Source organism: Coloeus monedula (assembly GCF_965178545.1).
Source record: "Coloeus monedula genome assembly, chromosome: 3".
Lineage (NCBI taxonomy): Eukaryota > Metazoa > Chordata > Aves > Passeriformes > Corvidae > Coloeus > Coloeus monedula.
The window spans coordinates 114,723,362-114,750,930 of NC_138783.1; the positions used below are offsets into that span (position 1 = coordinate 114,723,362).

General features: G+C 49.3%; 1 protein-coding gene across 1 annotated transcript; it reads right to left on the bottom strand.

The window, feature by feature from the left end:
* Positions 1–4,817: 4,817 nt before the first annotated feature.
* CRYAA (crystallin alpha A) lies at positions 4,818–7,313 on the bottom strand (the record flags this gene model as incomplete). The annotated part of the gene is made up of 3 exons (XM_082279171.1): positions 4,818–5,027; positions 6,069–6,191; positions 7,125–7,313. 3 exons carry the CDS (start codon positions 7,311–7,313, stop codon positions 4,818–4,820), a joined length of 522 nt encoding a protein of 173 aa, XP_082135297.1.
* Positions 7,314–27,569: the final 20,256 nt, after the last annotated feature.

A 27,569-nucleotide genomic window follows, 5' to 3' on the forward strand; every position in this document is an offset into this window, starting at 1 on the left:
GCATAATGAAATGATCAACCAGCTTTGAAATTTTAACAGAGAAAGCCCCACAAGCAAATAATGGAAATTCCCTTTTTTGTGACTGCCAGCTGAGCTGCCATTTCCCCTGGGACACGCCAGCCCACGCCAGGCAATGTCACACTGTCCATGAGCCACTCCAGAGCTCGTGTGCTGAACCCACCCCATGCACGGCCTTCCCACCTCTGGACCCTTACACAGAGTGACCCTCAGCCATCCCAAAACAGCTCCAGTGAGACATCACAGTCCACTCTGGAAGCAATGAGTGCTTTAGGGAGGCTCCAGGGCCCTGTGGATCAGCCTCTGCCTGTAGCCCAGGGCAGCTGGGTCTCACCCTCCCCAAGCAGACAGACAATTTTCTCTCTCAGAGGAGTTCAGGGCCCTCATGCTGTGTGCTAGATCTCTGCAAGTCAGCTGGAGGATGAACTTTGAGGCAGAGACAAGTCTCCTGAGCTTTGGTCGACTTGCGTCACTCCATCATCTTGCCTCAGCCTCTCTGACCGAGATTTCATTTTTATTCCACTTGTGCTGCGCTCTCAGAAATGCCACAAACATCTGCGCCTGTCCCAAGCTCACATGTTTCATTAAAAAGGACAGTTAATTGCAAGTGAAGCACCAGCCATGTGACCAGGCTCCAGCCCCATTCTGTGGGTTCTGGATGGATCCTGACTGCATTTCCCCTGGGAAAAGCCCGATCAGGAGCTGGGAAATGAGGGACACAGCAGGCACCTGCTCTCCTTGTGTGAGCTGGTGGCTTCCCAAGCCAGTCCTGACAAGAGGTCACACCAGAGGGACAAAGTCCAAGTTAGGGGGGGACAGAGCCCACGTCATTACAGTCTCCTCTGGCTGCATCTCCCAGATTTATGTGCCCAACACTGCAGCAATAAACTGCAAAGGTGTGCCCAGTGTTCTTTTGAGAGAATACTGGGGTTTTTTTTACATGTTTGGAGACCCTTTTTTTTTGCCAACAGAGGCAGCTACTGCTATTTTAATTCCAGATTCTAGAGACCTGTGTAGCAGAGCCCAAATCCTGATGAGGATGCCAAGGAGATGAGGGGTTACAGAGATTGCATGTGGCAGAATTTGCTTTGGGTGAAAAATGCTGGTAAACTTTCAGGCTACTCCCAGATTTTATATAGCACTGGCTAACTTGTAAATCAGTCAGAAACCAAGGAATGCCAGAGTTGTGCAACTCTGGTTGGGTCCATGTGCCTGCTTGCCTTGTGCCCCGGATCCCATCTCCCTGGGGAGATGTTGAAACCCAGGGAGAAGGGAGCCTTTGGAGTGCCAAAGCGCAGGAAAGGCTGCCACCCCGTGGGGACACGGCTTTGCCAGGCAATCCCTCCCTGTCTCCTGAGCTGTCCTGCCAGGAGCCAGGGGAAAAATTCCAAAATTAATCGATCAGCAGGCAGAGGATGCAGCATCCATTAACTGCCCAGTCCCTTGCAGAGCTGTGTGAGCTCTGCGTGCCTTCTGCAGAGCAGGATGAGGAGAATCCTCCTTATCCCACTGCCAAGAGGGGTTACAAGTGGAGGGCAGGTAACAAAAACACACTGCAAAAAGGATGTATAGTCACCCTGAGCAGAAGCCCCTAGTTAAAGTCTATGCTTCACAAACTGCCCAGACACTTTGGAAGTTCCCTGTGGGCAGGGTCCTTTGCTGCCTTTCCCTCCATCGTAAAACCATTGACTAATTCTCAACAAAATGATCTCCAAGAATTTTTGTTAACCCTTAAAGAGTGTTATCAACACCTTTCTAACAGGCCAATTTGCAAAGAAAGCTGTGGAGAAGAGCTCCTTCCTGAAACCACCATAGGTTATGAATAACAAGGATTTCTTTAAATGAAAATTAATCTCGGCAAAGGGAAACGAATTTTTGCAGAGAAGAGGAGGAAGAGGAGGAGTATCCGGGAGACTCGTGACTGGGAAAAATTCTAGGTGAAAAAAGTAAAATATTTTGAGTGACACACAGGCATTAGTGGCAGTGCTCAAGCTGTTCTGCCAGTGGATGAGCCTTTTGGGGTCAGAGGGGCTCTGGGTTTGGGGACAGGCTGGGGAGCCTTCAGTGACACATTCCCTATCCTACACAAAACACCACCAGACACCCCAATGTCCTTGCACAGGGGCTTTAAGAGCTGCTTATGGTTTTAATTAGCTGATGGATTGCAAAAGGCTTTAAAATCATCCCTTCTCAGGGCAGGGAGACAGTAATGGTCTGGTGTCCCCAAAAGTGAGGGGCAGCATGGATCCTGAGCTGCTGCCCCTTCTGCATGGCTCCTGGCTTGCCTCAAACCTGCCTGGATTGCATTTTCTATCATTTTTATCATTTTTTTAAATTGCATTTCTATCATTTTCTATCAAAACTCTCACTTTCTGCCAGCCAGGCATAAAAAGGGGCCCACACATGGTTCAAATGTCATTTCATGGCCCTGACAGACACACAGGCTGCTCAGGCACCTGCAGGTAACATTTGCACACCGATCACGCTCAAAGTATGTTTCCCTATTTTTACACCTCTGAGAGGTTTGAATGGGGGTCAAATGTCTGGGATTCGATTTTTTTTTTTCCTCCTGGCTTTGCTGGGTTTCTGTCAGGAAGGACAGAGATGTCAACACGTGGCAGGGAGGCACCAAGGCTCTGGCAAGAAGATGCATCTGAAGGGAAAGCAGCAGAGGCTGGGGACCTGTTAGCACCAGGCAAAGCAATGAGGCAGGTTCGGTTCAGATGCCCTTTCCATGCCTGCAGCTACAGCTCCCTCCTGGAAGGAAACTGCCCTTTCCCAAAGAGCGCTCATTCACGCCTCTCCCCCGGAGATGCAAACACAACAGGCTGCACAATCTGTGGTAGAAAGCTCCGAGATTGCCCTGTAATTAATCTCAGTAAAAAATTGGTTTAAAATAGTGTCAGACGCTGAGGGGATTTATTGCTTTCTAATTACCAGACAGTAATCTCCCGCCTTTCCCCATTTTCTCCTGCTTCTGCAGCACCTTCCCCCTCCTGCAGCCTTGCCCCTCTCCCAGGCTCTGCCACAGGTGCTGTGATGCTGGTCCCAGTAATGATCCCTTGGAGATGCAGGCAGGGGACTGGGAAGAGCCCCAGGGCACACTCCCTTTCTCTGGATAAGAGGCGATGCCTCTGCTCCTGACTCCCAGGCCTCCCTGAGTTTTGGCCGAGATATGGCAGAAGAAAGTGGCTTTAAAATTGAAATAGTCCCAGAGCTTCTGTGTTTATGGCTCATATTAATATTTAAGCCCACGCCGTGAGAAAAAAAAAACCAACCAGCAAACAACTGCATTTATTTTCTCTGTTTTTCACAGCTAATCTGCATCAAAGAGGAGGAGGTTGGTGGGCTCAGTTTTTTGGCAGCACAAGAACTGTCCGAGATGATTTTACCTGTGTGGTAAATTATGGGTATGTGGGGTCACCAGCCTTTCCTAAACACCCTGGATATCCATCTGCGTGGAAAGCTATTTGAGTAGAGCATGAGTGCTGAAACCTTTAGTCTTGGGTATTCACATCCATGCAGACTCTGGAGCTGTGCATTTCATGTGAGGCAGCTGCAGGGAGAGTTTGTACCTCCACCCCACTCACCCTGCCATCAAACAATTTTAGTCATTAATTTCAGATTAAATCCTTCACGTGGTTCCATGGACATGAGGTTTGAACAGCTGTTTGTACTGACACAACGATCTGAAGGAACGGGGTGGTGGTCAGGCTGCTGAATTTTGTTCCTTTTCTGATCCTTCTGTTTTGCTCACATGAGGGATAATGAGACCACGAAAGGAAAAGCGACTCATCCTCACAAAATGTACTTCCAGCAGTGGAAAGCACATCCTCCACGTGGTGCTGGGCACCACACCGACCTTCAAAAGCCTTACAAGGGAACAAATGAAACCCCAACGCCGGTTGCGTGTTTCCTATATCACTTTATTGACCGCCACTGACCACGTTCTCAGGTTGAGCGCCAGATACCAGTGGAAGAGGTGGAGCTACCCTAGAATTACAGGGAGAGAGCAAGGGAGACGGTGTGTCACGCACAGGCTGGGGAGAGCTGGCTGGGGATGAGAAGCCTCTGCACAGCGGTGAGCCCGCCTCTCTCCCCCCCGAGGGCCTACAAAGACAGTGGAAAGACGTGCTTGTCCTCCTGTCAGTTGTCCCGAAGGGAAATGACAGGGCAGAGGTGTGAACAGAGACACTTAAACACTTTGCTGAAAAAAAAAAATACACGTTGCAACCCCCCAAAGGTGAGATATTATTATTATTAATTATTATTATTATTATTTCTCCTGCAGTTGCAAGGCACTCGTGGCAGGTTCGTCACATGGACGCGGGGTCTTGAGTGCGGGGCTTGGCTCTGTTGCTGTTTGAGAGTAACCAGTTTAACTCTGAGTGGGGTACAGCAACTCTGCAGGGCTTTTCCCCTGCTCCAAGCCTCGCCTCAAGGCTTGGTGCACCAGGAGCCAGCATTACTTGTGCACTCCTTCCTACCTGATGGTGGATATGGGCTACAGCACCGGACGAAGACCCTTTCAGCAAGTACAGCAGCATGGCAGCATCGCCATCCATGCCATCCCCACAAGGTTTAAGCTTCCAAGTCCACCAGCCGCTCACCCAGCCCCTCGTTCCATCCAAGGGAAAAGGGGGAAAACAAAAAAAAAGAAAACAAAAAAAAAGAGGAAACAAAGTGGGGGAGGAACCAACAGGAGAAACCCCTCTAGATATTCACTGATATCTATGCAATGGCTCTGGGAATGAGGCCTGCAGGCGGTGGCAGCCTGCGCAGCGCGGTGGCCGGTGGGCTTAGGAGGAGGGCGCGGAGGTGGGCTTCTCCTCCCGGGACACGGGGATGGGCCTCTCGCTGTGGCCGGCGTCCATGTTGGAGGGGACCTTGGGGCCCGAGAAGGTCAGCATGCCATCGTTGGACAGGGAGCAGGTGATGGCAGCCTGGTCCACGTTGGCGGGCAGGCGGTACCGGCGGTGGAATTCCCGGGAGATGTAGCCATGGTCATCCTGAGAGGCAGTGGGGAAACGGGGGGAAAGGCTTGTCAGAAACCCTCTGGTACCGCACCGTGCCTCCCTTTGTCTGGCTCCCTTGGAGCAGGAGATCCACATTCACCCTGGCTTATCGTGCACTGTGCTGCCAGGACCTCTGGGCACATCTCTGCTGGGTTTAATTTTACAGGTTTGTAGGGGCAGATGTCCCCTGTGACACCCCTGAAGCTGCAAGAGCTGAGCAGAGTGATTTTGGCCATAGGTTTGATCCCAGGCTGGGACCTGATTTGGGCTTCCGATTTCAAAGGATGCTTGGAGACAAAGTCTGGAGGTCTGGGAAGGTAAAAGCAAGTCAGATGGGTGCACTCATGTATTTATTTACTAGGCTGCAATGCTGTGTCAGCCAAAGTGCACAATACTGGCCCCCTTCTTTTTTTGGCCAAAAGAATGAGAAATGCAATTATTTTTTTAAAGTTGGCCATGAGAATAATAACTATATTAAAAAATACATACTGTTTCCAGGCTAGAGCTTTGTCTGGCCAAAAATGTGTATGAGAAGAATTAAACCCCTGCTGATATAATTCACTTTTCGACCCCCACAGATATTTCCATGACATACGTGTTAAAAGTTTCCAAGCCTGAGGCACTTGGTTGGTTTTCTTTTGTTTTGTTTGCTCTTGCTTTTCTCTCCCAGACTGGCATATGAAAACCCTGTTTTCACTAAGGATTCTGGCTTATGAAAACTCAGCCACGCTTGGGCAGCGCCAGATGATGTTCTGTGTCTGGCCCAGTGTTATTAGTGAACAATGGACATCGTCATCTGATGGTTATGGAAGATGATGATTGAAAATAAACAAAAAGAGGAGTGGATTAGCTTGTTATTGTCAGATATCAGGTGGGGGCTCTATGGGAACAGGCCATGCCAATAATGACAACTCATAATTAACTCCTTCTTCTGATAGATTCTTTTTTTTTTTCCTTCAGCTGAGAACCGTTGGAAAGAAGGAAAACAGAGCTGGGCTCCTCAGTTGCTCCACCATCACCGTCACTTCCACTTACCTGCCTTTCGCTGTGCTTGCCATGGATTTCCACAAAGTCATCGATAATCTTCACACTCAAGTCTTCGGGAGAAAAGTGTTTTACATCCAGCATGATCGTGAACTTGTCCCGATCAGACCTCACCTGAAACGAGCATTGTCACACAGTGAGACCTGAGCTCTGGGGGTGGAAGCAGCGCCAACATCACCACAGATTCAAAGCCAGAAAAGAGGTGGTCTGGTAGTTTGTCCTTCTGTGACTCTGGGCCTCAGTGGGGGTCTTCTTCCCATTGTGGTGACCCAGGGACACTGAGAGGCTGTGGGAGGTGTCAAGGTCACTGGGGGACTGTGGGAGGTGTCAGGGACGCTGGGAGACTGCACCTTGGCTACTGCTCTGGGGAGAGGTGTCACTCCTTGCTGCTATTCTTGTGCCAGGGACCTGCCAGATGGACCAGGCACAGAGAGGGGATGGAAACCACTGTAAGACTCTCTGGTAGCACGTGTTTTGTCCTTTCAGTGATTTATGGTTTCTTTGTGGTCGTAGCTCTGAGAGGAAAGCAGTAAGAGAGGGCTACAGAAAGTACCTGTCCCTGAATTTCAGACCACAGCTCCCACAGCTACACATTCCCCTACAGTTCCCTTCAGAAAATTGCTCCAGGGTCCTTCAGTGAGGGATTATTAAAACCACCAAGATGGAGGAGGAGGTGGAGAAAGTTCCCACTTGCCAGGGTCCTCTCCCAAAGCGAGCTGCCCTTGTAGGCGCTTACTCTGGGAGCAGCCTTGCTCTTCACCACACGGCTGGCGGGCACAGAGCAGCAAAACCAGCCTCGTACGTGTTGGAAACAACCCTCAAAAGGAGCCAAAATGGTTCCTGTTTCTCCAAGGGAAGCCTTGTCCCCAGCAAGGGTTTCCCTCTGTGCCCAAGAAGGGGTGGGTGGGCTGTGCCTGGCAGTGGCTCTGGGGTCTTCCTTGCCCCCTCACACGGGGCTACAGCAGTGTGAGACGTGGGTGGGGAGGAGCAGGTGGAGGCATAAAGAGGGAGAGGAAGGAAAAGGAGAGGAAATCAAAGGGCCCTTACCTCTGAAATGCCTGACTCCAGCACGCTGCGGAAGAGGGACTGCCTGTAGTAGGGGCTGATAGTGGACGAGAACAGAGGCAGGAGGTCATACTCAAGGAGACCCTCTCCAAAAAACTGGTCGAACAAACGGCTTGGAATGAGGGGTCCCAGAGCACGCTTGAACCAGGGGTGCTGGATGGTAATGTCCATGCTGCTGCTGCTGCTGCTGCTGCTGCTGCTGCTGCTGCTGCTGAGACCTGTGGCTGCAAGGGGAGAGCGGAAGGGGCAGTGCCGCTGCTGGGGAGACGGCGATGCCTTGGCTGGACTGCGTGGTGCAGCCCCAGGGAAGCTCCCCCTATATATACCGGCCTCGCAGAATGAAGGCATTAGCAGGATTCCTCTGGAAAGACATGATCTCATGATGGAGGCAACGTGGTCAGCAGAAATGCGGAGACTGACCTGGAAATGACAGTCTGGTTGGAATCGGTGCCAGATGTCCTGGAGGGATGATGCCAGGCAGCAGGCTGCGAGGCATGGGGTGCCCAGGGGTGCTGGCATGTCCCCTGGGGAATCAAGCAGGCTGAACAGGACACCCCGGTGGCATCTCAAGGATGCTCGTGAAAGAGATCTGCTCTGTGGGTCTTCATAACCCGACCCTGGGTTTTCATTAATTTGCTTCTTTTCTGCCCCTCCTTGAAGCAGAGACTCAAGATTTCTTCCAAATAATTGAAACAGCTTTCTCCCAAGCAAGGAAAAAGGGTCTGATTCAGGTTGAAGAAAGGGAAATTTTTTTGTGACATGCTACAAAGTGCCTCTGCCACTTGAGAGGGGCCTGATGACCCTGGCACAGGGATCATGGCAGGACTGGCAGGGAAGCAAGGCTAACAAATGATGCAGAGCATCATATTTTGTCTGACAAAACAAAAAAACTTTTAACAAAAAATACTTATGGCAAAAGAGAGAAAGAAAAATAAGCTTGGTCTCGGACCATACCATCAGTCCCAAAGCTGCTCTTGAGAGTGTCCTTGTTTTGATTCAGGAGTGATGTGGGAGATCCATTTATCTCGTGGTGCCACAGCACAGATCCTGCTTAACATGCATTTCTGGTTACAGCTGTTTTTCATTTCTGTTTCACTTAAAGCCTCCTTTAAGGGGTCATCTGGCACCCTGGACTGCTGGGCAATGGGCACCGTGCCCGCCGCTGGAGCGCAGGCTCTGCCAGAGAGCTGAGGTGGCTGGGCAGTGAAAGGGCAGCCAGGCTGCCCAGCTCCACAGCAAGGCTCACAGGCTGTGGCCACAGCTGAAACCCCATTCCCATCACATCCAGAGATGCAGGGATTGCATTCCAGGAGCCTCTGAGCAGCAGAAGTACCTGTGCTGGGAGTCTTGGGCATCTCGGCACCTTTTGCAGTCAGCAGAGAACAAAAGCAAAAGAGGAGAGGGCACTTCCAAAAGGCACTTCAGAAATGAGGGGTTGAATGGTCCTGTCACATTGCCAGGGACTAAAGAAACCAAGGGTGGCTGAGATCCTGGCCTCTACTTTGGGAGAAACCAGACCAGACCAGTCCAGGCCAGAGGACCTAAATTCAGAAGAGCACTGAGGCAAGACACAGTCAGCTGAGAATCACCTGGCATCCAGGCACCGTGTGGTATTGGAAAATCATTGGCCTTGGAGGAATTGTAAGAACCAGAAGATCCTGTTGCAGAGGCTTTCCTTCATGAAAAGCAAAAACTTGAGCAGAAAAACACCCAAAATCACAGTAAGGACCGCAAAGAAGACAGACAAGAGCGTAGGTTCCACCTTACATAGTTCCAGCAAGAAAAGGCCCCGTGGTCTGGCCATGGCTCTCAGGCATGAAGGCTTTACTAAAATCAGGTGTCAAAAAGAGATCAATCCCTCTTCAAGCCATGGAAGGAAAAACCACAAGAGAGATACCTAACCCCTCATTTATTCCCATTGTACCAAATCTGTCATTTTGTTTGAGAAATTAAGGGAAAGCAAACGAGTCATAAAGTACTACCAAGATTTTTCTTCAAGAACTTTGTCCCAGAAGAGAAAAAAATCTCTCCTCAGCCAGCCAGTTCCAGAGATCTGCTAACCTGTATTGAGCCAACTGGCAGCAGTGACCTGATGCAGAATGCATCACCTGGTATGCAGGATACAAGGAAAAATGAGAGGAGAGATACAGGAACAGGCTCAAATCCCAAACCACTCACTGCAACACACAAAGCAAGTCATTTATTTGGCTGGTAGAGGAACTGTGGGAACCATGCTCACACAAAAAGTGAGAGAGATTTGGGAGTCTGACAGACCATTTGGGCTCCAGATGAGGGGGTGAGGTGTGAATGCCATCCCTAAACTGTGTTGGGAACATCCTCTTTGTGTTTCCCAAACCAGGGGTTATGGCAGAGCAATGCACACAATGGCAGGATCCTCTCTGGGCATTCTTCAGTCCTTACAAAACTGCCAAACCCTTGAGCTCTGACCTCCAGCATGTGCCCCACATTACTCCCTGGATTATTGATGCCAGGAGGAAGGAGGGAGCCCATGTCACTCCGAGCCTAATCCAACCAGACCTTCAACACTTCCAGGGATGGGGCATCCACAGCTTCCCTGGGCACCCTGTGCCACTGGGAGGGAGCAGAGCCCTCTGTATGTTCAGTGGGATGAAGGAAATTGGCTCTTTAGAGAAAAAAGAGAAATACATCTTCAACTAAATTTTATCTGAAATTACGTATATTACCATACATTTAAATAATTGAAAAGCAGCAGCCAACTTTGTGGTTTTATGTCTTTAGTTTTTTCTGGACCCACATTTTCATGGCTTTCCCTGGAATAAATCGTATCCATATGTCTTGGAGAGATATTTTTTGTCTTTTATGGGCAAAAATATATCACCAAAATGCAAGTTTCATTTAGAGGATTTTTTTTTCTGATGTAGACTTCATAATGCCTGCATGCCTCTGGAAAACAAACCAAAACAGTCTCTTGAGATGCATCACATGTGGCTTCCAATGGTCTAAAACTTCTGTGTCCAGTTCAAATGAGTTGTCCGTGCTGCCTGTCCAGTCAGTGGAGGGACAGATGCCTCCAGATCATGTCATCATGTGGGTGGGTAGGAAAGGTGAAACGAGACCCCTTTCAGCAGTGTCTGTATCTCAGGAGGGAGCTGAGGAGGCAATTCTAATTCTAACCTCCTTCTGGACAAGCAAAGCTGCTCAGATGAATCCCACCCAGTGGGAATTTGATACAAGAAGAGAAAGTGATAATTCCGCATCAGTTCAGCAGACCAGACCACATAAGACTCACAACATTTGAGCATCATTATCACCTGCTGAGCAAAAGCAGTGAGATTTGTTGGTGGAAATGGAATGGAAGAAAATGGAAGGAAATTAATGCCTATGGTCATGAGCACATCCAAGAGCAATGCATCAAAGGCAGTTTTTTCCAAAGCTTCATTGCAGGTTTAGAATGTGAGGCCAACTGAGGAAGTCCTCCAGTATGTTCTGCTGTCCAGATTACCTCTGAAACAATCACTTCCTAAACCATGATGCATAATTGCCAGCACATGAGTGAGACATTCAGTAAAGGATGTTGCACAGAAGAAATCCCAGACCACATTCCTGAGTAAAGCTGCCATCAGCAATCAGGTACAGCTTTTGCTTGTGTTTAGCTGCTCTTAGCTTGTCTGCATGACTGACTCCCACCTCCCCATTTCTAGGGGAGCCCAAAACTGTCTCCAACCCCCCTGCCAACGTCTGTACAAGCCCATGGTGAAGAGAAAAGCAAATATTGAAGTGGAGCAGTGACTGGTCAGCAGCGACTGTGGAGGGTTTGTAGGAGATTCTGAAGTGCTGATAGAACTGGGATTCCTGTTTCCAACTGGTTCACTGCAGCCCCAGGAGAGCCAAGAAAGGCAAACTCTGCTCTGATCTGCCTTTCCTCCCAAGCCAAGTGCATCCTGCCACCCTGCAGAGGATGCAACCCTGCAGAGAGTTCTCATGGAAAACAGGGATGCATCCCAGTGCTTTTTCTTTCAAACAGACATATCAACACCCAAAAATACAACTGTACTCATTTAGAAGGTCCTTTGCATTTCGCTGTCAGCTGTTTAGTGATGATACAAGGGATTGAGCAATCTCTGGCAATATTTTTAATGATAAAATTGCTGCAGCATGCCAATCAGATTGTTTCCACTTCATAGAAATCTGTGAGTTACAAAAACAAGATCATGAGAGGGACACAGAGCTAGGGTAAAGTAATAATGTGATTTTTTTTGCAAGTTTTCTTCTTCCACTCTTGCTGCAGTGGAAAATACTACATAATGTGTGTGAGAAAGCTGGTGAGTGGGGAAAAGAAAAAAAAAGACCATGTTTTTCTTAATCTTGCGTAGACCTAGCTTTGGGAAGAATGCAAGAAGTCAGTATGAAGTCACAGAAGTCAGAATGCAAGCAGTCAAGCTGAAAGGGCAGGCTCGCTCGTGGTTATCAGTTTTGGCTGCTAAGCACTTACTGAAAGCTTTCCCTAGAAATGAACACAGAGCATTTGTTTCTTCCTTTCTTTTTAAGGGAAGGGCCCTTTCTTTATAAGACTAATTTCCTGTTCCTCACGGCCAGGAGCTCCAAACCTTTCCACCACTTCTGACCTGAGATGCTGATGGAGGAAGGAGCAGGTGATTATAACAGCAGCGAGATTCACCTTCCTCCCCACCAGACACCACAGAAAGCAGGAAAGCAGTGATTCTGATGAGTTCTGAGTGCTGTTGATATCTTGCTAAAGTTTGTAATGGATGGGAGGCGGCGAGGCCACGTTATCACTGCAATTGGCACGATGCTTATCTGGGGTTGGGGCTGCAGGGCAATGCAGTGGGAGGACTGGCATCAAAAGTGGCAGATGTTGTTTTCTTTTTTTTTTTATTATTATTGTGTTAATTTCTGATTCTTGTTAAAAGCAAAGAACACTTGAGAACCTCTTCCTGAGGATAGTTCACAGCAAGAAAGAAGCCAGCTAGTGGGAGGGTCACTACATGCTGAGCACCTTGGAAAAAAAAAAGCAAAGACCCGCCACCAAACTGGGCTTGCTTTTCTTTTAAAGAGAGACAAGCAAGTCCCTAGGGAACCCTGCAAATTCCCATGCCTCTCAAACAGCCCTGAGCTGCCCAGCTGGGAGCAGGTGAGCAGCCCCTGACTCCAGACTCTTGGCTAAGCTTGTCCTGGTGCAAACCACCACAGCTCTCCCCTCCCTCACCTCTGCAGCTCCTGCCTAATGCATGGTCAACCCCTGTACCCCAAGTTTTGTCACAGGTGGTCCCCACTCATGCTGACAATGCTTTTGTCCCACAGGGACTGTGCTTGCAAAGTTACTGAACACCAGAGCCTGGGAGGGGACAATCACAAGTGGGTACAAGTCATGGAAGGGACATTTTTAGTTTTCTACTAAAAAAAAAAGGAATCTTCACCTCACCATTTTTAAGGCACAATCCTCTGTTTTATTGCTGCCCTTTGTTATTCTCTTTCTACTCCAATATCTCCTTTTTGCCTATTTTAGAGAGATGGAGTATTTTTTATTTTACAGTTTACAGCAATCCACAATCAGATTTACAATTCAGCTGTACACTGGAAAAGTTAAATATCTACTCTACTTATCCAAAGACTGATATTTATTTTATCTAAAGAATTTATATAATATCAACAGTCTGCCTTGGTGCAGCCAAAGAGGCTTAAAAAATTACTAGCAATCCTTTTTTTCCACCTCAGAGCCCACATCCTAAACACTGAACAAATCCCATCAGTGTTTAGGGCACATAATATCATTGTTGTCAAATCAATGGTGAATTTACGTGCTGCTAATCCTTGGCACTTAGTCAAACAAGCTCAGCAAGTTTTAGCAGCACAATGCATTTTATGTTTTCATCAATGGATTTGCATAGGGAATGAGGGATGCTCTTTGCTTCCCAGCGTGCAGCAGCTCCCAGAGAGTGGGAGATGTGGAGAGAGCACCTCACACACACACCCAGAGAGCAGGAGAACGGGGACAGGAGCAGGTCTGGAAGTTTAGAGCTGCTAAGCAGTGATGCTTCTCCCCATCTGTAGACCTCAGGTGAGTATCTTCCTGTAAAACTATTTGGCAGAGGTACAATTTCAGACCTTTTCACTCCCCTTTTTATTCAACAAAACTGTCTCTCTTGCAACTCCACAGAGCTTGCTGCTGAGAGTCCCCCTGCCTTGCAACCAGATCTCATCTCCCTGAGCTTTCCATGGCCCCTTGTCCTGATGTATAAAATATTCCCTTGGCTCTGGAAATTAGACCCATTTTTATTTTCAGACCAGACAGCTTGAGAGCATAGGGTTGTTTCGTGACACGATGTTTACTCGCCTAAAGCAAATAATTATGGCAAATGATGCAACACCTTGAGGAATTAAAATCTTGGCTATTTTTCAGAAAGAAAGGAGAAATTATGCCCATTCTTGGTTTGGTGCAAACCTCAAGTGAATAAATAAATGAATGAATGAATGAATGAATAAATAAGATATATCTTCAGATAGAGACCTCTTTAGAAATAAACCACAACTTGCTATAACTTTGAATTTATAGAATAGTTTTGTTTTTCTTCCAGTGCTCTTGACTGTTTAGATATGGGTTATTTCTTCACAGTCCACATGAGCATTCCTGCACTGAGCAGATCATCCTACAGAGCCTATTGCAGGGTGATCAAATAGAATTTTCTTCTCCAAAGGATTGATACCCAGCCTTTGCACTGGGAAAGTATGGAATACAGGGAGGAGTGGGTAGCCTGGAAGAAGAGTGAGTAGCCAGGAAGAAAAGTGGCTTTATCTGCTGGTGCAGAGGAAGTGGTACTGATGTAGTGGGGAAGGAGAGGCAGGAGGAAGAGGAAGTCTACAGGAAGGAAGACTAGAAGAGAAGATACCATGGAAAAAGAGTGGTCTGATCAGGACAAGCAGCTCTGTGAAAGGCATTCTGCAAACCCTGTAGCCACTTGGTGATCATGCAGTGAACAACCCAGTCCTGGTTTGAGTCTGCCTCTCTCTGTCTGAGCAGGGCTTGCAGGGGAAGCACTAGACACTGAATGCAGGCATCACTGCAAGAACCATTAAGCCACCCAGGAAAGCTCCAGAAATTGCCTGATTGCAGGCAATGCTGCAGTAGCTGTTTAGTGCTCAGGTGCAGTGGGGGACTGGGCATTGAGCTGTTTGTCAGTGCAGAGATGGTGGACAGGGCAAGAAGGCAGTATCAGATCTAAAAGGGACACTGATGAAGGGGGGTTTGGATAGGCAAGGCTTGTTATTGATTCAGGCTAGAGAGTGGGAGGTATTGAGAGACCTGCTGGTACTGGAGATGCTGAAACCACCTCGATTCTCCACCAGCTTCTGTGTGTACACAGGGTACCCGTGTAATTAGGTTCTTTAAAGTTAAACTAGAAAACCTACAGCGATTGAACAGCACACATCCAGAGACATGCAGGGAGCACGTCCTGTAAGGGGTGAATCTCTCTGAACCTTCACCAGGTTCAGAAGTACCTGTGCAGCACCACAGGATCTACAAATCTGCCCGTGCTGAGGAGAAACACAAAATAATCACAGCTTTTATCTGGCTCACAGGGACCCATGGTGTTCATCCAGCAGCCTAACTGAGAGCAGAAAAAGCCCCCACTGTGTTCATCCAGCAGCCTAACTGAGAGCAGAAAAAGCCATCCCTTGGCATAACAATGCCTGTCCCTCACACCTCCATGCCAGATGAGTCTGTTACGGTGGCATCTGTCTGGTGACTTGGAGAATTTATTTTTACAGTAGCTCGTGGTGATGGGAACCTCAGGAAAAAAAAAAAAAGCCATCACTTGGCAGAGAAAAGACCCTAATGAACCATTTGTCTAAGCTGCTCCCAAATCCTCTTGCTGGATTTGTGTGCACTCATGTGAGGATGAGCATTAGGAGGAGGGTGGCAGAGGTTAGCGGAGGAAAGATTAGCGCGGCAGAGCGGCGAGCAAAGCGCTGAGCCCGGCTCTCGTGCGTCACTGCGCCCAGGCCTGACCCCAGCAGGGCTCCTCAGCTGCTGCACGCCACAGGTCCACGGCTGCTTTGCATCCCCAGAGCACGGGAAAGAGTCACAAGGAGCCAAAATCCCCCATGACGTCTCTTAAGAGCTTGTGAGGCAAACAGAGCACACGGGCCAGACTGGAGCACGCTCCAGGGGGAGAAGACGCAGACTAAGGGATAATCAAACTGGAGAGCATCACATTTCCCAGACTTTAACCCACAGCAAAGTGCTATGCTCAGGCACAGCAGATGGGATCAGACTTCAGCCTGCTGACACTACACCCATGGCCATGGCTCTGCTGCATTAAATGATAAAGATTGTCACAGCATCTGCAGTCTGAAACAGCCCCTCTTTTCACCTTCCTCTTTTTTTTTTTCCTTCCCAGATGTTTTATGCATTTTCTCAAAAGGTCATAGCCAGGGGACCAAATACAGTGAGAGAAAACAAGCAAACAGAAAAATCCCCGCTGCAGCTGCTGCTGAGTAAAAGAAATCAAAGAATTTTGTATGTTAGTTCTGGGAAAAGTGGTGCAGTGGAGGGGAGTTGCAGCTGTGGGTGCAATAATTGGAGTGAAATTCAGAACAATTATTTTTAAATGCAAGGTCCCAAATCTAAACTCACAGCGTGCAAACACAGAAGTCTTTGAATAACATTTCTCACTCATTTCCCACTCCCAAGGCTGACAGGGTGACCTGTGGATCACAGAGGGGATTTTCAGTGACCAAAGAGGGTGCTCTCAGTTATAACGGTGTAAGTAATGCCCTTTATAATCATCTGTGGATGGAACAGAACAATTCTGGAGCCTTCTCATAGCTTTCAGGCACATGAACAAATAAAACTGCAGTCCCTTGCCCAAGGCTTGGTGCTCTTTCTCCACCTAGAGCATGACAGGAGGAATGTTCTGCAGCCACACACATTGATCTGAGAGGTAACTCTCCTTCAGTGATATCTGCTGTTTTGCCACTGATTGAGTGTGTTCAACCTTCCTTTTTACCTCCAAAGTCTTGTCCTGCTCTCCCTCTGACTCCCTTATTTTATTCACTGGGATATCTGTGTATTTCTGTGCTGTGGAGTGATTAAAACCTGTCAGTGCTCTTCAGTCTTCCTCTGGGTCTGTGTTGCTCTACAGTCCTGTTCCAGGGCTCCTAGAAGAGCTGGTGCTTCCAAAGAGCTGCCTGCTCTTCCCAACACCCCAGCTAAAAGCAGGCCACCATTCTCTGAAGGGCATGAGGATTTCACTGCTTTTATGTCCCTGTTGTGGCCATCCTCTTCCTGTCCCAGCCTGCGATGGAAGCTGGCTCCTACCCCAGGGCTGACCCAAGCATGAGAGGGATAAGAGAAGGAGCGCAGACACTAAATCTTCCCTGTGGTAACAAAATGTGGTCCTGGGGGCTCCATCACCTCTGCTCCTCTCTAGGGTGGGCATTACTTCCCAGATGGAAGGAGACACTCCTTACCTGCAAGGAGATATTCACATTTTGGTGCTGATTACCCTGGAAAAGGGGAAAGGGGATCCAAGCATGACCACATTGGCCGTAGCACTAGGCCTACTCAAAAGGTGTGTAAAGAAATCATCCACAGAGGGCAAAGGGGTGTTTCCCTATGGGAAAAGTGTTCCCAAGGGTCTCACAACTCACTCTGGCACACAGCACCCTTCCTCCTGCTCTTCCAACCCACACCACTAAACCCAGCCAGTCCCTGTGCACTCTGCTCCTCCTCTCTTGCACCACCTTCTTCTGGAATTTGGGGGTTTCTTTTTTTTCCAAAGACAAGAGTTTCAAGAGGCTGCAGCTGTGAACAAGCCAGTCCTTCAGCCACTGTGCACTGCTGCAGCTGTGACTTTATTTGCACCCCCTGCTCTCATCCAAGGGGATGGGTCATTCTGATCTTTAAGGATCCACTTTGGCTGAAGAAATAAACAGTCAGCCAAGAGAATACGTGCTGTGATCAATAAAACATCAAGAAAGACTGGCATATATCTTTAAGAAAACGAGGACAGCCTTCCCAAGAACTGCATCTGTCCCTCTGGGATTCCCAGAGCCTGAGAATTCCAGGCTGTGTGAGTAGAAGTGCAGCCCTTGTAAGGACGTGTGATAAATGTCTTCACACCAAGCAGAAGGGACCTTGCCCTTCTCCAGTGAATGTTATTCCAGCGGTTTGGACATGGCTGCTCCATGGCTTACAGCTCTTGGCAAGGGCTTTTTATCCCCATAAACTGTAGCGCTGGCAATTTTTCCAGTGTGTTCACGCAATGTGCAGCCTTCAGTTGAGATCACAATATGCTCGACATCCATTTAACATCTATTCCCAGAGGTTGCCACACTGCAGAGTTGGCTTTTCCTTTACAAAGCACTCAGGCAAAACATGCTCCGGGGTCTGAAAATCTGCACGGCTCTGGAAGGGGTCCAGCGGGAGGGGAGTCGTTGTTACCATTCCCAGGCACGTGTAAAAGGTTTTTCCAAACCTCTGGAAAGCACTAACACCCAAACTGCCGACAAGATGACCTGAATTAGTCAGGAATCTCAACCATCCCAGCAACTTGCTCTGTGATGTGCTATTCCCTACATAAGGGACAAACATAGGCGCCTCATTTTCACCCTTAAACCAGCATCTGGCTTACAAAGTGTTCATCTCCCAGCTCATTTTGGTCCATAGACAATTAGATTTTCTCAAGCAGCCCCCAGGAAACGGGCCATATTCTTCTAATACCTGTCACAAATAGGCAAGAGGCGGGGAAATCGTGTTATCAATCGAACAAGAGAAGGTGCAAAGGAAACAGCTGAGGTTTCACAGGTGCTGCTGCCTCGTTTCACGCCTCTTTAGCTTATCTCCCAGACAGCAGTACCCTTTGGAGCTCAGCACTGGTTTTAACGTGCCCCTGCAGGATGACTTCTCAACCTGAGCTCATTCCCTAAACCCTTCCCACTGCAATGGGAAGTTCAGCTCTAGAGGAAAGCCTTGTTAAGTGACCCGCAGTCTAAATGCCCTACATTGTGCAGAACCCAGAGCTGAAAGGCATAGCCCAAGCCTTCCTCAGCCTGCTGCATCCACGGCCAGGGAGCCTCCTGTCCTCACACATGTGGCATGGTCTGACCTTTGCACCAAGTGCTCCACTAGCCCAAAAATGTCACATGCCCAGCAGCTGGATCTGTGCTGCAGATGGCACGCTGTGCTCTGCTGGCCACAGGGATAGACTACGGATGTGGAATCGCCAGGAAAAATGAAGTGAGCAGCAAATTTTTCCTTTCCAACCATTAGCTGGATGTAGGAGTGCTCAGGACTAGACGCACATTATCTGCCACATCAAAACAGAGAGAGGAATGACAGCTATAGGATTTGACCTTGTTAATCCAGCTGTTTAGTAGAATGAGTAATTAGACAGCAGCTGTAGGTGAACCTGCATCGATATACCTGCTCCATACCCTAGCACTGCTATCAGGACGTATTTTGCAGCTGTGATTTTAGGGCCACTTCTGGTCTACAAACACAGCAAAATTCCCATGACGTTCCAGCAAAGACAACTGCTTAGGGAAGCAGTTTATACGGGGTGAAAAAAACAAGCAGGCTCTTTTGTAGGCATTGGCATACTGATTAAAGTGCCATGGATCTTGCCTTAGGGTGCTCACTGTAGCTGGCCATTTGCTGAGAGAGACAAAGGCCACATAGAGCCTGAGTGGAAAAGGGCTCGGATGGGCATGTGCTGCTGCTCTGCCACTGCAGAGATGGAAGTGGTTGGCTTTAATGACTGCTACAGAGGTAGACCAGCAATCCCTCTTCATCTTGTGGAGATGATTTCCCCATTCATAGAATCACAAAATGGTTTGGGTTGAAAGGGACCTTAAAGATAATTTTGTTCCAAATCCCTGCCGTGGGCAGGGACACCTTCCACTATCCCAGGTTGCTCCAAGCCCCAGTGTCCAGCCTGACCTTGGACACTGCCAGGGATGGGGCAGCCACAGCTGCTCTGGGCAGCCTGTGCCAGGGCCTCACCACCCTCACATAAAGAATTCCTTCCTGATAGGTAATCTAAATCTCTCCTCTTTTAGTTTAAAAACAATCCTTCTTGTCCTATCACTATCTGCTCAGGTACAAAGTTGCTCTCCTTTTTTTATGAATTCACTTTAGATACTGAAAGGCCACAATAAGGTCTCCCCAGAACCTTCTCCAGGCTGAACAAGCCCAGCTCTCTCTGCCTGTCTCCATAGCAGAGGTGCTCCTGTCCCTGCATCATCGTTGTGGCCTCCTCTGGACCTGCTCCAAAAGGTCCACAACTTTCTTGTGCCAAGGACCCCAAATCTGGGTCCAGCACTGCAGGGGGGTCTCATGAGGGCAGAGTAGAGTGAGACAAACACCTCCCTTGGCCTGCTGGACACCCCTCTTTTTTTGTGGCCTAGGACATGGGGGGTTTCTGGGCTGCCAGTGCACATGGCCAGCTCATGTCCAGCAGCATCCCCAGGTCCTCTGCAGGGCTGCTCTCAGTAAATTCTTCTTCCAGTCTGTGCTCATGTCTGGGATTGCCCCAACGCAGTGCAGCACTTTGCACTTGGCCTTGTTGAACCTCGTGAGTTTCTTGTGGTTTCACTTCCCAAGCTTGCCCAGGTCCCTCTGCATGGCCCCGTCCTTCCACAGTGTCACCTGTCCCTCGCAGCTTCCCATCCCTGCAAATGTGCTGAGGGTGAGCTGGATCCACTGTCTGTGTCCTTGGGGAAGCTGTTCAAGACCCCTGGGGCCAAGGCAGAGCCCTGAGGGACACCCCTCGTCCCCGGCCTGCAGCTGGACATGGAGCCACACAACTCCCTGGCTGTGTCCAGTCAAGATCCACTTCAAGGTGGTGAACAACCTGGTTACACACCACAGATGCCACTTCCTTCAAATGAACTTCTTTACACTGTGCTTTCAAAAACTGCAGTAAATGCACGCACTTCTTGGGCCAACAATTGATCTATTTTTTAATAATTGCAAATCTGCCACGTCAGGTGAGGGTACAGCCAGGCACTTTCAGCCTCTGGTTAACAACCTCTTTCCTAGAGGTGTGTCAGGCCCATGGAGGGATCCCAAGCAGAGCCAAGGAGTCAGGTGGATCCTGGGAGCCCCTTGCTGCAGGCTCCCTCCAGTCTAAGTGCATCTTCAAGTATTAGCAGCACTTTTATCTCTTGTTTTCTTAAGGAGAGTAAAGAAATAAAATTCAGACCCTTTTTGGGGTGGTAGATGAGACCTGGAAAAATCACTGGGACCTGCAAACCAGCTCACTGAGATTGCAGTGCTGTGGTTCTAAAGCCTCCTGACCTCTGCTGCATGCTCCTGGCCTCCCTTGGGAACCTCTTGGGGATCAGGCTGGAGGTGTCTGCAGTCTGGGAGCTGGGGGAGTGAGGCGTGGGCAGCTGAGGTGAGGGACCCCCAGGTCCCTTGGCAGCTGCCAGCCCTGAGCCAGCAGCTGCCCGGGCTCCTCCACAGGGTCCATGGGGAGGCTTTTGGCCATTCCGTGCAACAAGAGGCAAAACGGGCCAGAGAACTGAAATCAGCAGTGCACATCTGAGCCCAGTGAGTGCCAGGGGCTGCAGGAAAGCTGTTCCAGGTGCAGTGGTAAAAAGCCTTTCAGCAGCAGCAATGAATGCACAGGGAGACTGTTTAATTTGGGCTAAATGGCTGAGCAGCCTCATGCCAGCTGTGTCTTCAGCTGCCTTCTCCTAGCACAGTTCAGGTTCCTTCTTCATGACACTGTCACCTTCCAGCTCTCTCGTACCAACAAAGTTAACAGGAACTAGTGCTCTTGCTGTGGTTGTTTTAACCTTGTGGGAAAGCTGCTGTCTAGCATTACTCCAGCATTCAGTATTGCTCTGCTCTGAAATTTTGCTCCACAACTGGGCTCCTGGGAAACTCCCTTTGTCTTTTGCTAATCCAGAGGAGTACAGTAGATCCTTTCCAGGACTCTGGTTGTGCTACACCTGAAGGGCATTTCAACACCATCCAGTGTTGCCTGGGTTTCCTGTAACAGGTTTACACCCCCAGTGTTTCTTCCCGAGCTGGTGTTATTTCAGCTAGTGCTGCTTTCCAGTGCTAAAACCAGCACTGTAAATACTATCGATCTTGGGCCCTGCTCTGCAAAAACACAGTTCTGCTGGATGTTGTGAACATTTACTTCTTGCTAAGCTCCAGGGAAATGCTTTAAGAGCATATAGCTTAGCAACAACACTGACCTTTTTTTTCCCTCAGCCCCATTGCTTCCTTAGTTAGGTGGCAGCAAAGTCTGTTGTTGCAGTGACTGCCCTGAAATTAAGAGCTAAAACAACAATGGGAAGAATTCACACGAGGCACCGCAGCTCCTGAGCTGCGTCAGAGCCAGCAGCTTTGATGCCTGTGCTTTCATAGGGCTGACTAAACACATCGATTAGATCTGCATCAGCCATCCTGCAAGTGATAATTGGAAAATAATATTTTCACAGGATTAGAGCTTCTTGCTTTGAAAATAAGCAGCTTGACTTTGGGTAAAATTTTCCAAGGCACCTATGTGGTGCAGGCAGCAGAGCCTGGCTCCATCTCAGGTTATCAGCAGCCTACCTGGCTCTGAAGGGCAATGCTGGCAGTGGAGAAATGAGAGCCTGGGCTCAGGATTCACCTCAGGCTGCCCCTCTGAACCTGTTTGCTGGCAGGTTTCCACTGCCATTGCTGATGCAGGTGTAACTCCTCCTCTGCCCCTTTACCTGTGGTAATGAAAGCTCTCTGACAAAGGCTGCAAACACAGCCCCACATGCAGGTTTGTCTGCCATGCCTGTTATGCATCTGTGTGTTCACATCAGGCAAGGACACCTGACCAGGACTGGCCCCCACCTCTTGCTCATGTTGGGAATGATTTGTGTGAAGGCAGGATGAGCACACCACAGCATGGACACCTGGGCAGTGCAGCTGTGCAGGGCAGAGGGAAGCCCTGGGAGCTAAACAAAACCCCGTGGCAAAACTGCAGTGTCCTTACCCAGCTCTGACTCCCTGGGGAAGCCAGAGGGGTTCCAAGCAGTCTCCATGGAGGTCACTGGCTTCCAGAGGGGCTGCCTGCTCTCACAGGATGCTGCTGGGAGCCAGGAGAGCAGAGCTCACACACCACAGCCACTCTTAGCCAGGCACTCCACACAAAGCAGGGGGCTCTTGTTTTCATCCCGTGAGCTCCTGAGGGGTCACACTCCCATAGCCTCTCAGTGTTGCAAAATAAACCCAGAAAACAACAACAGGGCCTCCCTGTAACCATCCTGCTTCTCCCTCTGCACCAGGAGATGGCAACTCACAACTCAGACTAATCTGGTAATGCTTTCCTAAGTGCTGCCATGCCAGCAGCTTTTCCCAAGTTATCCCTCCCTCCTCCCCCAGCTGGATCCCACAAGCATCCTCTGTTCCTTCAGGATCCCCACAGCTCCAAGATGACACAGCAGGCCCCCCTGGCATCACCCAGCATCTCTGTACTGAGGTGAATGCAGGCAGCACAACCCTTGGCACCTTGTTTCACACACCAGCCAGAGAGATGGAGGCATAAAATTCCTTGTGGGATGTACATTCCGGGGGTCCCTACTGCTCAGAGGGCTCCTGGTGGGGACAGGGCAGCAGCAGCTGCTCTGTGGAGAGTCCACGCTGCAGAAACCACCTCGTAGAAGCAAATCTGCTGCTTCTGGAGCGCAGGGATCACTCACAACCCTGCTCTGGGCTCTGCTGTCCCCTCGACGCCCATCCCGAGCGCCTCATGCCGTCAGCAGGGTCCCGGTGGGAAGCGCTGCCCTGGACAATGTCCGGCTCAATTCCTGCCGAGGATTTGCAGCTCCGCAGCAGGAGAGCCCTTCCAGCCGAATGCCACCGGAGGGAGCCCCAGCAAAGCGAATGGAAGCCTCTGCATCCATCCGCAACAGCGGCTTCCACCCGGGCATCCCAGAGCCTCCGGAGGCCCGCGATTATTTCGTGGGGGGGTCATGGAAAGCAGCACCTCTGCTGTCAGGAGGGGTCCATCACACACCTCAGGCTGCTGCTTTACTAAAGCCCCGGGCTTTAGAGCGATGTAGAAAAGCTTTAGAGCCTCTATGGAGTACCTGAGTACCGAGCCACAGCCTCTTCACCTGCACTTCCTACCCTCGCCTGACCCAGGACAGCTCCCGACGGATTTAGGGGAGCTTTGTCTGACCCAGGGAAGCAGCCTGTCGTGGGTGTGTTGTGCCTTGCCTTTCTGCAGGCTGTTCTGACTGGGCTCCTTCCTTAAACGAAAAATTTTCTGTAAATATATTTCAGGATAAGTCTGGCACGATCCCTTTATTTTTGTGAATGTGGAGCTACGAGCAGAGTTCAACTCCAGATTGCAAAGGGAATGTGCAGGAGGTTTTCCCCCCCTCCTACAACAACTTTCTCTCAAATCCCTGCTCTGGTTCTCTGGCAGAAACACCTGCTATTTTTAGATCTAATATTTGCTGATAAAAAAGCTCCACTGTGAGGGTACAGTCCCATGACGGGCTTGAGCTGAACAACTTGGCTGCTACAGAAGGGGAGAAGCCTTCTCTCTTTCTCCTTCTACCCCATCCTTCCTGATTTCCCTCCCTCCTCCTGCCGTGTGCTCCCATCTGTGCGTTGCAGCTTCATTTCCCCGTTCTGATTGCAAGATAAAATGATTCAGCTTATTAACCTGGCCATTTGAGCCAGTTCAAGGCACTCACGATGCAGCCAGGGAAGTGTGGGAGACAGAACAAAATAAGCTCTGGGAGGGGTGAAGGGAAACCTGCCCCTTGCACCCTGGCTGAGCTCATGTGAGGCAAGGTCCTGCTGTACCAGGAAACCACAACCAAATGAAGACAGGCTGAAAACAAACAAAATTATGGGATGGGCATAGCAGATCTGCAGGCTGCTTTCCTATGCAAAGAGCTTGCATGGGCTCAGGGGCACTGGACATGTCACTGGAAGAAAGATGTAATAAGAGATTCCCACCAAACTCTCCTTTCACTGCCTTAGTGTCCTCTTGGTCCTCTGACTGCTGCTGAGGGCAGCAAGGAAGCAACACTTGGAAAATTTTTCCAAGAGTACTCAGAAAGGTCAAAAGACATCATCTGCTCCCACAAAATGCTCCATCCAAACTGCCCAGGACAGCCCAGAGAGGAATTTCTCTCAAAGGAGCAGCTGGGTTTGCTTATCTGATGGACTTTGATTATTTTCCAGTGAATCCTTTTGGCCCTTGGAGTGTGGAGGGGGGACCAGGGGCAGCCCTGGGGCAGCACTTCAGAAGGCTGGGAGAGGAGGTCTGAGACTGGAGAGCCAGGATTAAACTCACAGGGGCAGACACTGAAAGTAGAAGAAAAGAGGTTTTTCTTCTTCTTTTCATGGTGAACAGGGATGCCATCCCCCCCCCCCCCCCATGGCCACAGCACAGTGATGCTGCCCAGTTGCCCACATGTGGGAAAAGCACAGGGATCAGCACAGAGAGAGGGCAAGGGATGGGGCCCACCTTGAATAAACACTTCCTGGCTTTGGAGCTCTCCTGCCAGGCTGGTATCGCTGCAGTCTCTACTGACATCTTCTCTTCAGGGCCAGGCTAGCACACATCCTGAACAAAACTTGGAGTTCCTGCCTAGCAAGGGGGGTGGAGGGCTATGGAGAGGCAGAACAGGCAGAAAACAAGTGATTTGCACCCAGATAAGGAGAGTATAATCAATGGGGTGCAAAAATATCACACCTCAAGAAGTGGTCCTGGAGCCAGAAGTGAAGCTGCAGCTGTGGGCACCAGATGTTACTTGTGCACTGAGGCATCACGGAGAGGAGGCTACAAACACACCAGTGCTCACCATTGAGTGCAGAATATTCCCCTTTCTGTCCCCTACCAGGGCACTGCACCCTCACTGCCAGCTAAGAGGTCCTGCTGCCTTGTGTGTGAGCGAGGAAACTGCATGGGCAGCCTGGTGAACACTCCATCTGAACCAATAAGACTATTCCTAGATTCTTATCCTGATTCTGCTCATCTCCTGTCCACCTTGATGTTAAGAAAATCACCTGCTCTCTATGTCTTCTCAGCAAAGGGGGAGGATGGCATTTTTGTCTAGCTCTTAAGCTCCTCCGGGCAAGGAAAGAGGGCTTTTTACAAGCAGCAATTGCCATAATGATGGGCTTGACCCCAGAGTGCACAGCAGCTTGCTGGATGAAAGTTCTGATCACATCAAATATTGTGTTGAACTTAAAAGCCCTGCAACTTTATTAATTTTCCTGGTTCACATTGTAAAACTCTCTCTAACAGCAACAGATCAGTGTTCCTAATCAGGGGTTGGATCTCAAAAGCTCCCCAAGGAAAAGCTTCCCGAAGACACACAAATCCCTCGGCCATGCTCTGCAGTGTCTGCACTGCTGCTTCTCCAAGGCTCTGACTCAGCACTTCCTCTCCTTCCCTGCCACTCCTCCAACCCCACGGGCTGCCCCTGGTACCAGACTGCTCCAATTCACCATCAGCCACAGCATCAGAGCAGTGCCCTCACAGCACCGACGGTGGTCAGGGCTCAGCTGACGGTGACCTGGGGGCCTCAGAGAGGGTCTGTCCCCATGTGCTTGGTGGCAGACTCCTTTATGCCAGTGCAGGTTGCCCCAAGAGATGACACAAAGCCACAGCCAGTCCTTCCCCAGACCCATATGGAAGGTATGGCTCCAAAGACCTCACCCTTCTCTCTGCTGTGCTGTGCAGCCTTTCCTGGGGTTGCTATAATTAAGGATCTTATCAAAGATCTGCTTATATAACCATGGTGATTAGTGAAGTATAGACATGAAAGTAGATTAGATGAGATTACCAGCTACAGCTCTGTTCTGAAGTACATGGGCTGCCTTCACAGATTAATTTTTTGACATTGCATCTTAAATTGGTTCTTTCCACACAGCTGTGCCTTGTTCCACGAGGTGTCAAGCAGAGAGCTGGCAAAATTGTTCAAAGGGCTTGCTGACTTTGGGTCAGTAATTATCGCTGCATATGCACTGTTGGCAAAAACCCTTTAACCTGAGAAACCAAGTCCTGTGCCCTGGCCCGGAACTCCAGGTTCCTGTCTAGTGCATTGTTCTGGGCACTGGTAACCAGAAAGTGCTATTATCCAGTGAATGTGTGAAGTACGTCGTGTACTGAATCCCTGGATGCGTTTCTGTGTTTGTTCTAATCTTTTTTCTGTATCCAAGCACTGCTTTCTTTTGCTTCACAACCATTTTTTTTTCCACCTTTCCTGCTAGCTCTGCCTCTCTTAAAACTGGCTGCTTCCCTCCCCATTTTTCCTCTCAGCCCTTTTATCTCCAAACCACATCTGGGTGTCATCATTTTGTCCTGGGTTGATGTGTCAGTGATGACAGTGGGCCTTAAGGAGGCAGAGCAAAACAGAGGAGGGGTTGTGACAGAATTTAACCCAATAAATCTAAGTAGAGTGGGGCAGGGAGTAACCTGCAGTAAGTCACTAACCTGAGATTTATAGATAGCTATAAAAAGAAGAAACGTGGGAACAGAATGGCTGCTGTTACCATGCCAGGCAGAGATCCCTTCCCCTGACTCACACCACCACACAAACCCAGCATGTTTCAAATATTGAAAACTTATTTTGATTCCCCAGGAAAAATGTATTTTGACATATTCCAGCCGAAGGCTTTAACAAAAACATTGAAGCAAAAATTAGTGCAAGTCTGTCGGAAGAAGCAAGGAGCAGCGGGGAGCAGGTGAGCTTTACATCCCTAAAGAGCACAGAAAGAATGGGGCAGGACATGGAGCAGTGCTGAGAGGACTATCCCTGTTCTGAGACAGGCCACAGCTCAAAACAAACCAGGAATTGCAGGTGTCAGGTTGGATGAGGCATGGAGTGGAACCTGGTCCAGTGGAAGGTGTCCCTGCCCATAGCAGGGGGTTGGAGATGATCTTTAAGGTCCCTTCTAACACAAACCATGATGCTATGAATGGTCCTGAAGTAAAGAAATTCAGCCAAATTAAATTTAATAAAGAAATAGATTTTATTTCGCGGCCGAAAGATCGGTCACACAGAAAGCCACGATCGAGAAAAGCAGCCCCGAGCCCGGGGTCGGAGCCGGGTGAACACGCATAGATCCGATGATCTCTATCGCATCAGAGCTCCCAAGTTCACCGATGCTGCTTCGGCTGGTTCCTTCTTACACAGTTTTTGGGCAGAGTCCGAATTAATTCTATTCTTCTCGCAATTTAGCATATTCATGATGTTTTCTTGTCCCGAAGTTGGACTGCACAAAGTGTTTCTTGGGTCTGATGAATTGTGCATCTTTGGTGATGAATTTGTCTGTTTCCGATTCCTGGAACCCTCAGTGGAGTTCCCGGAATGTCCAATTCCTTATTGGCTGAGATGTAGCGGTCATCATAGTGTTAATGTCCCGGTGATAAGATCCAACCCCACCTGGGGTGGAATCCTCACCTA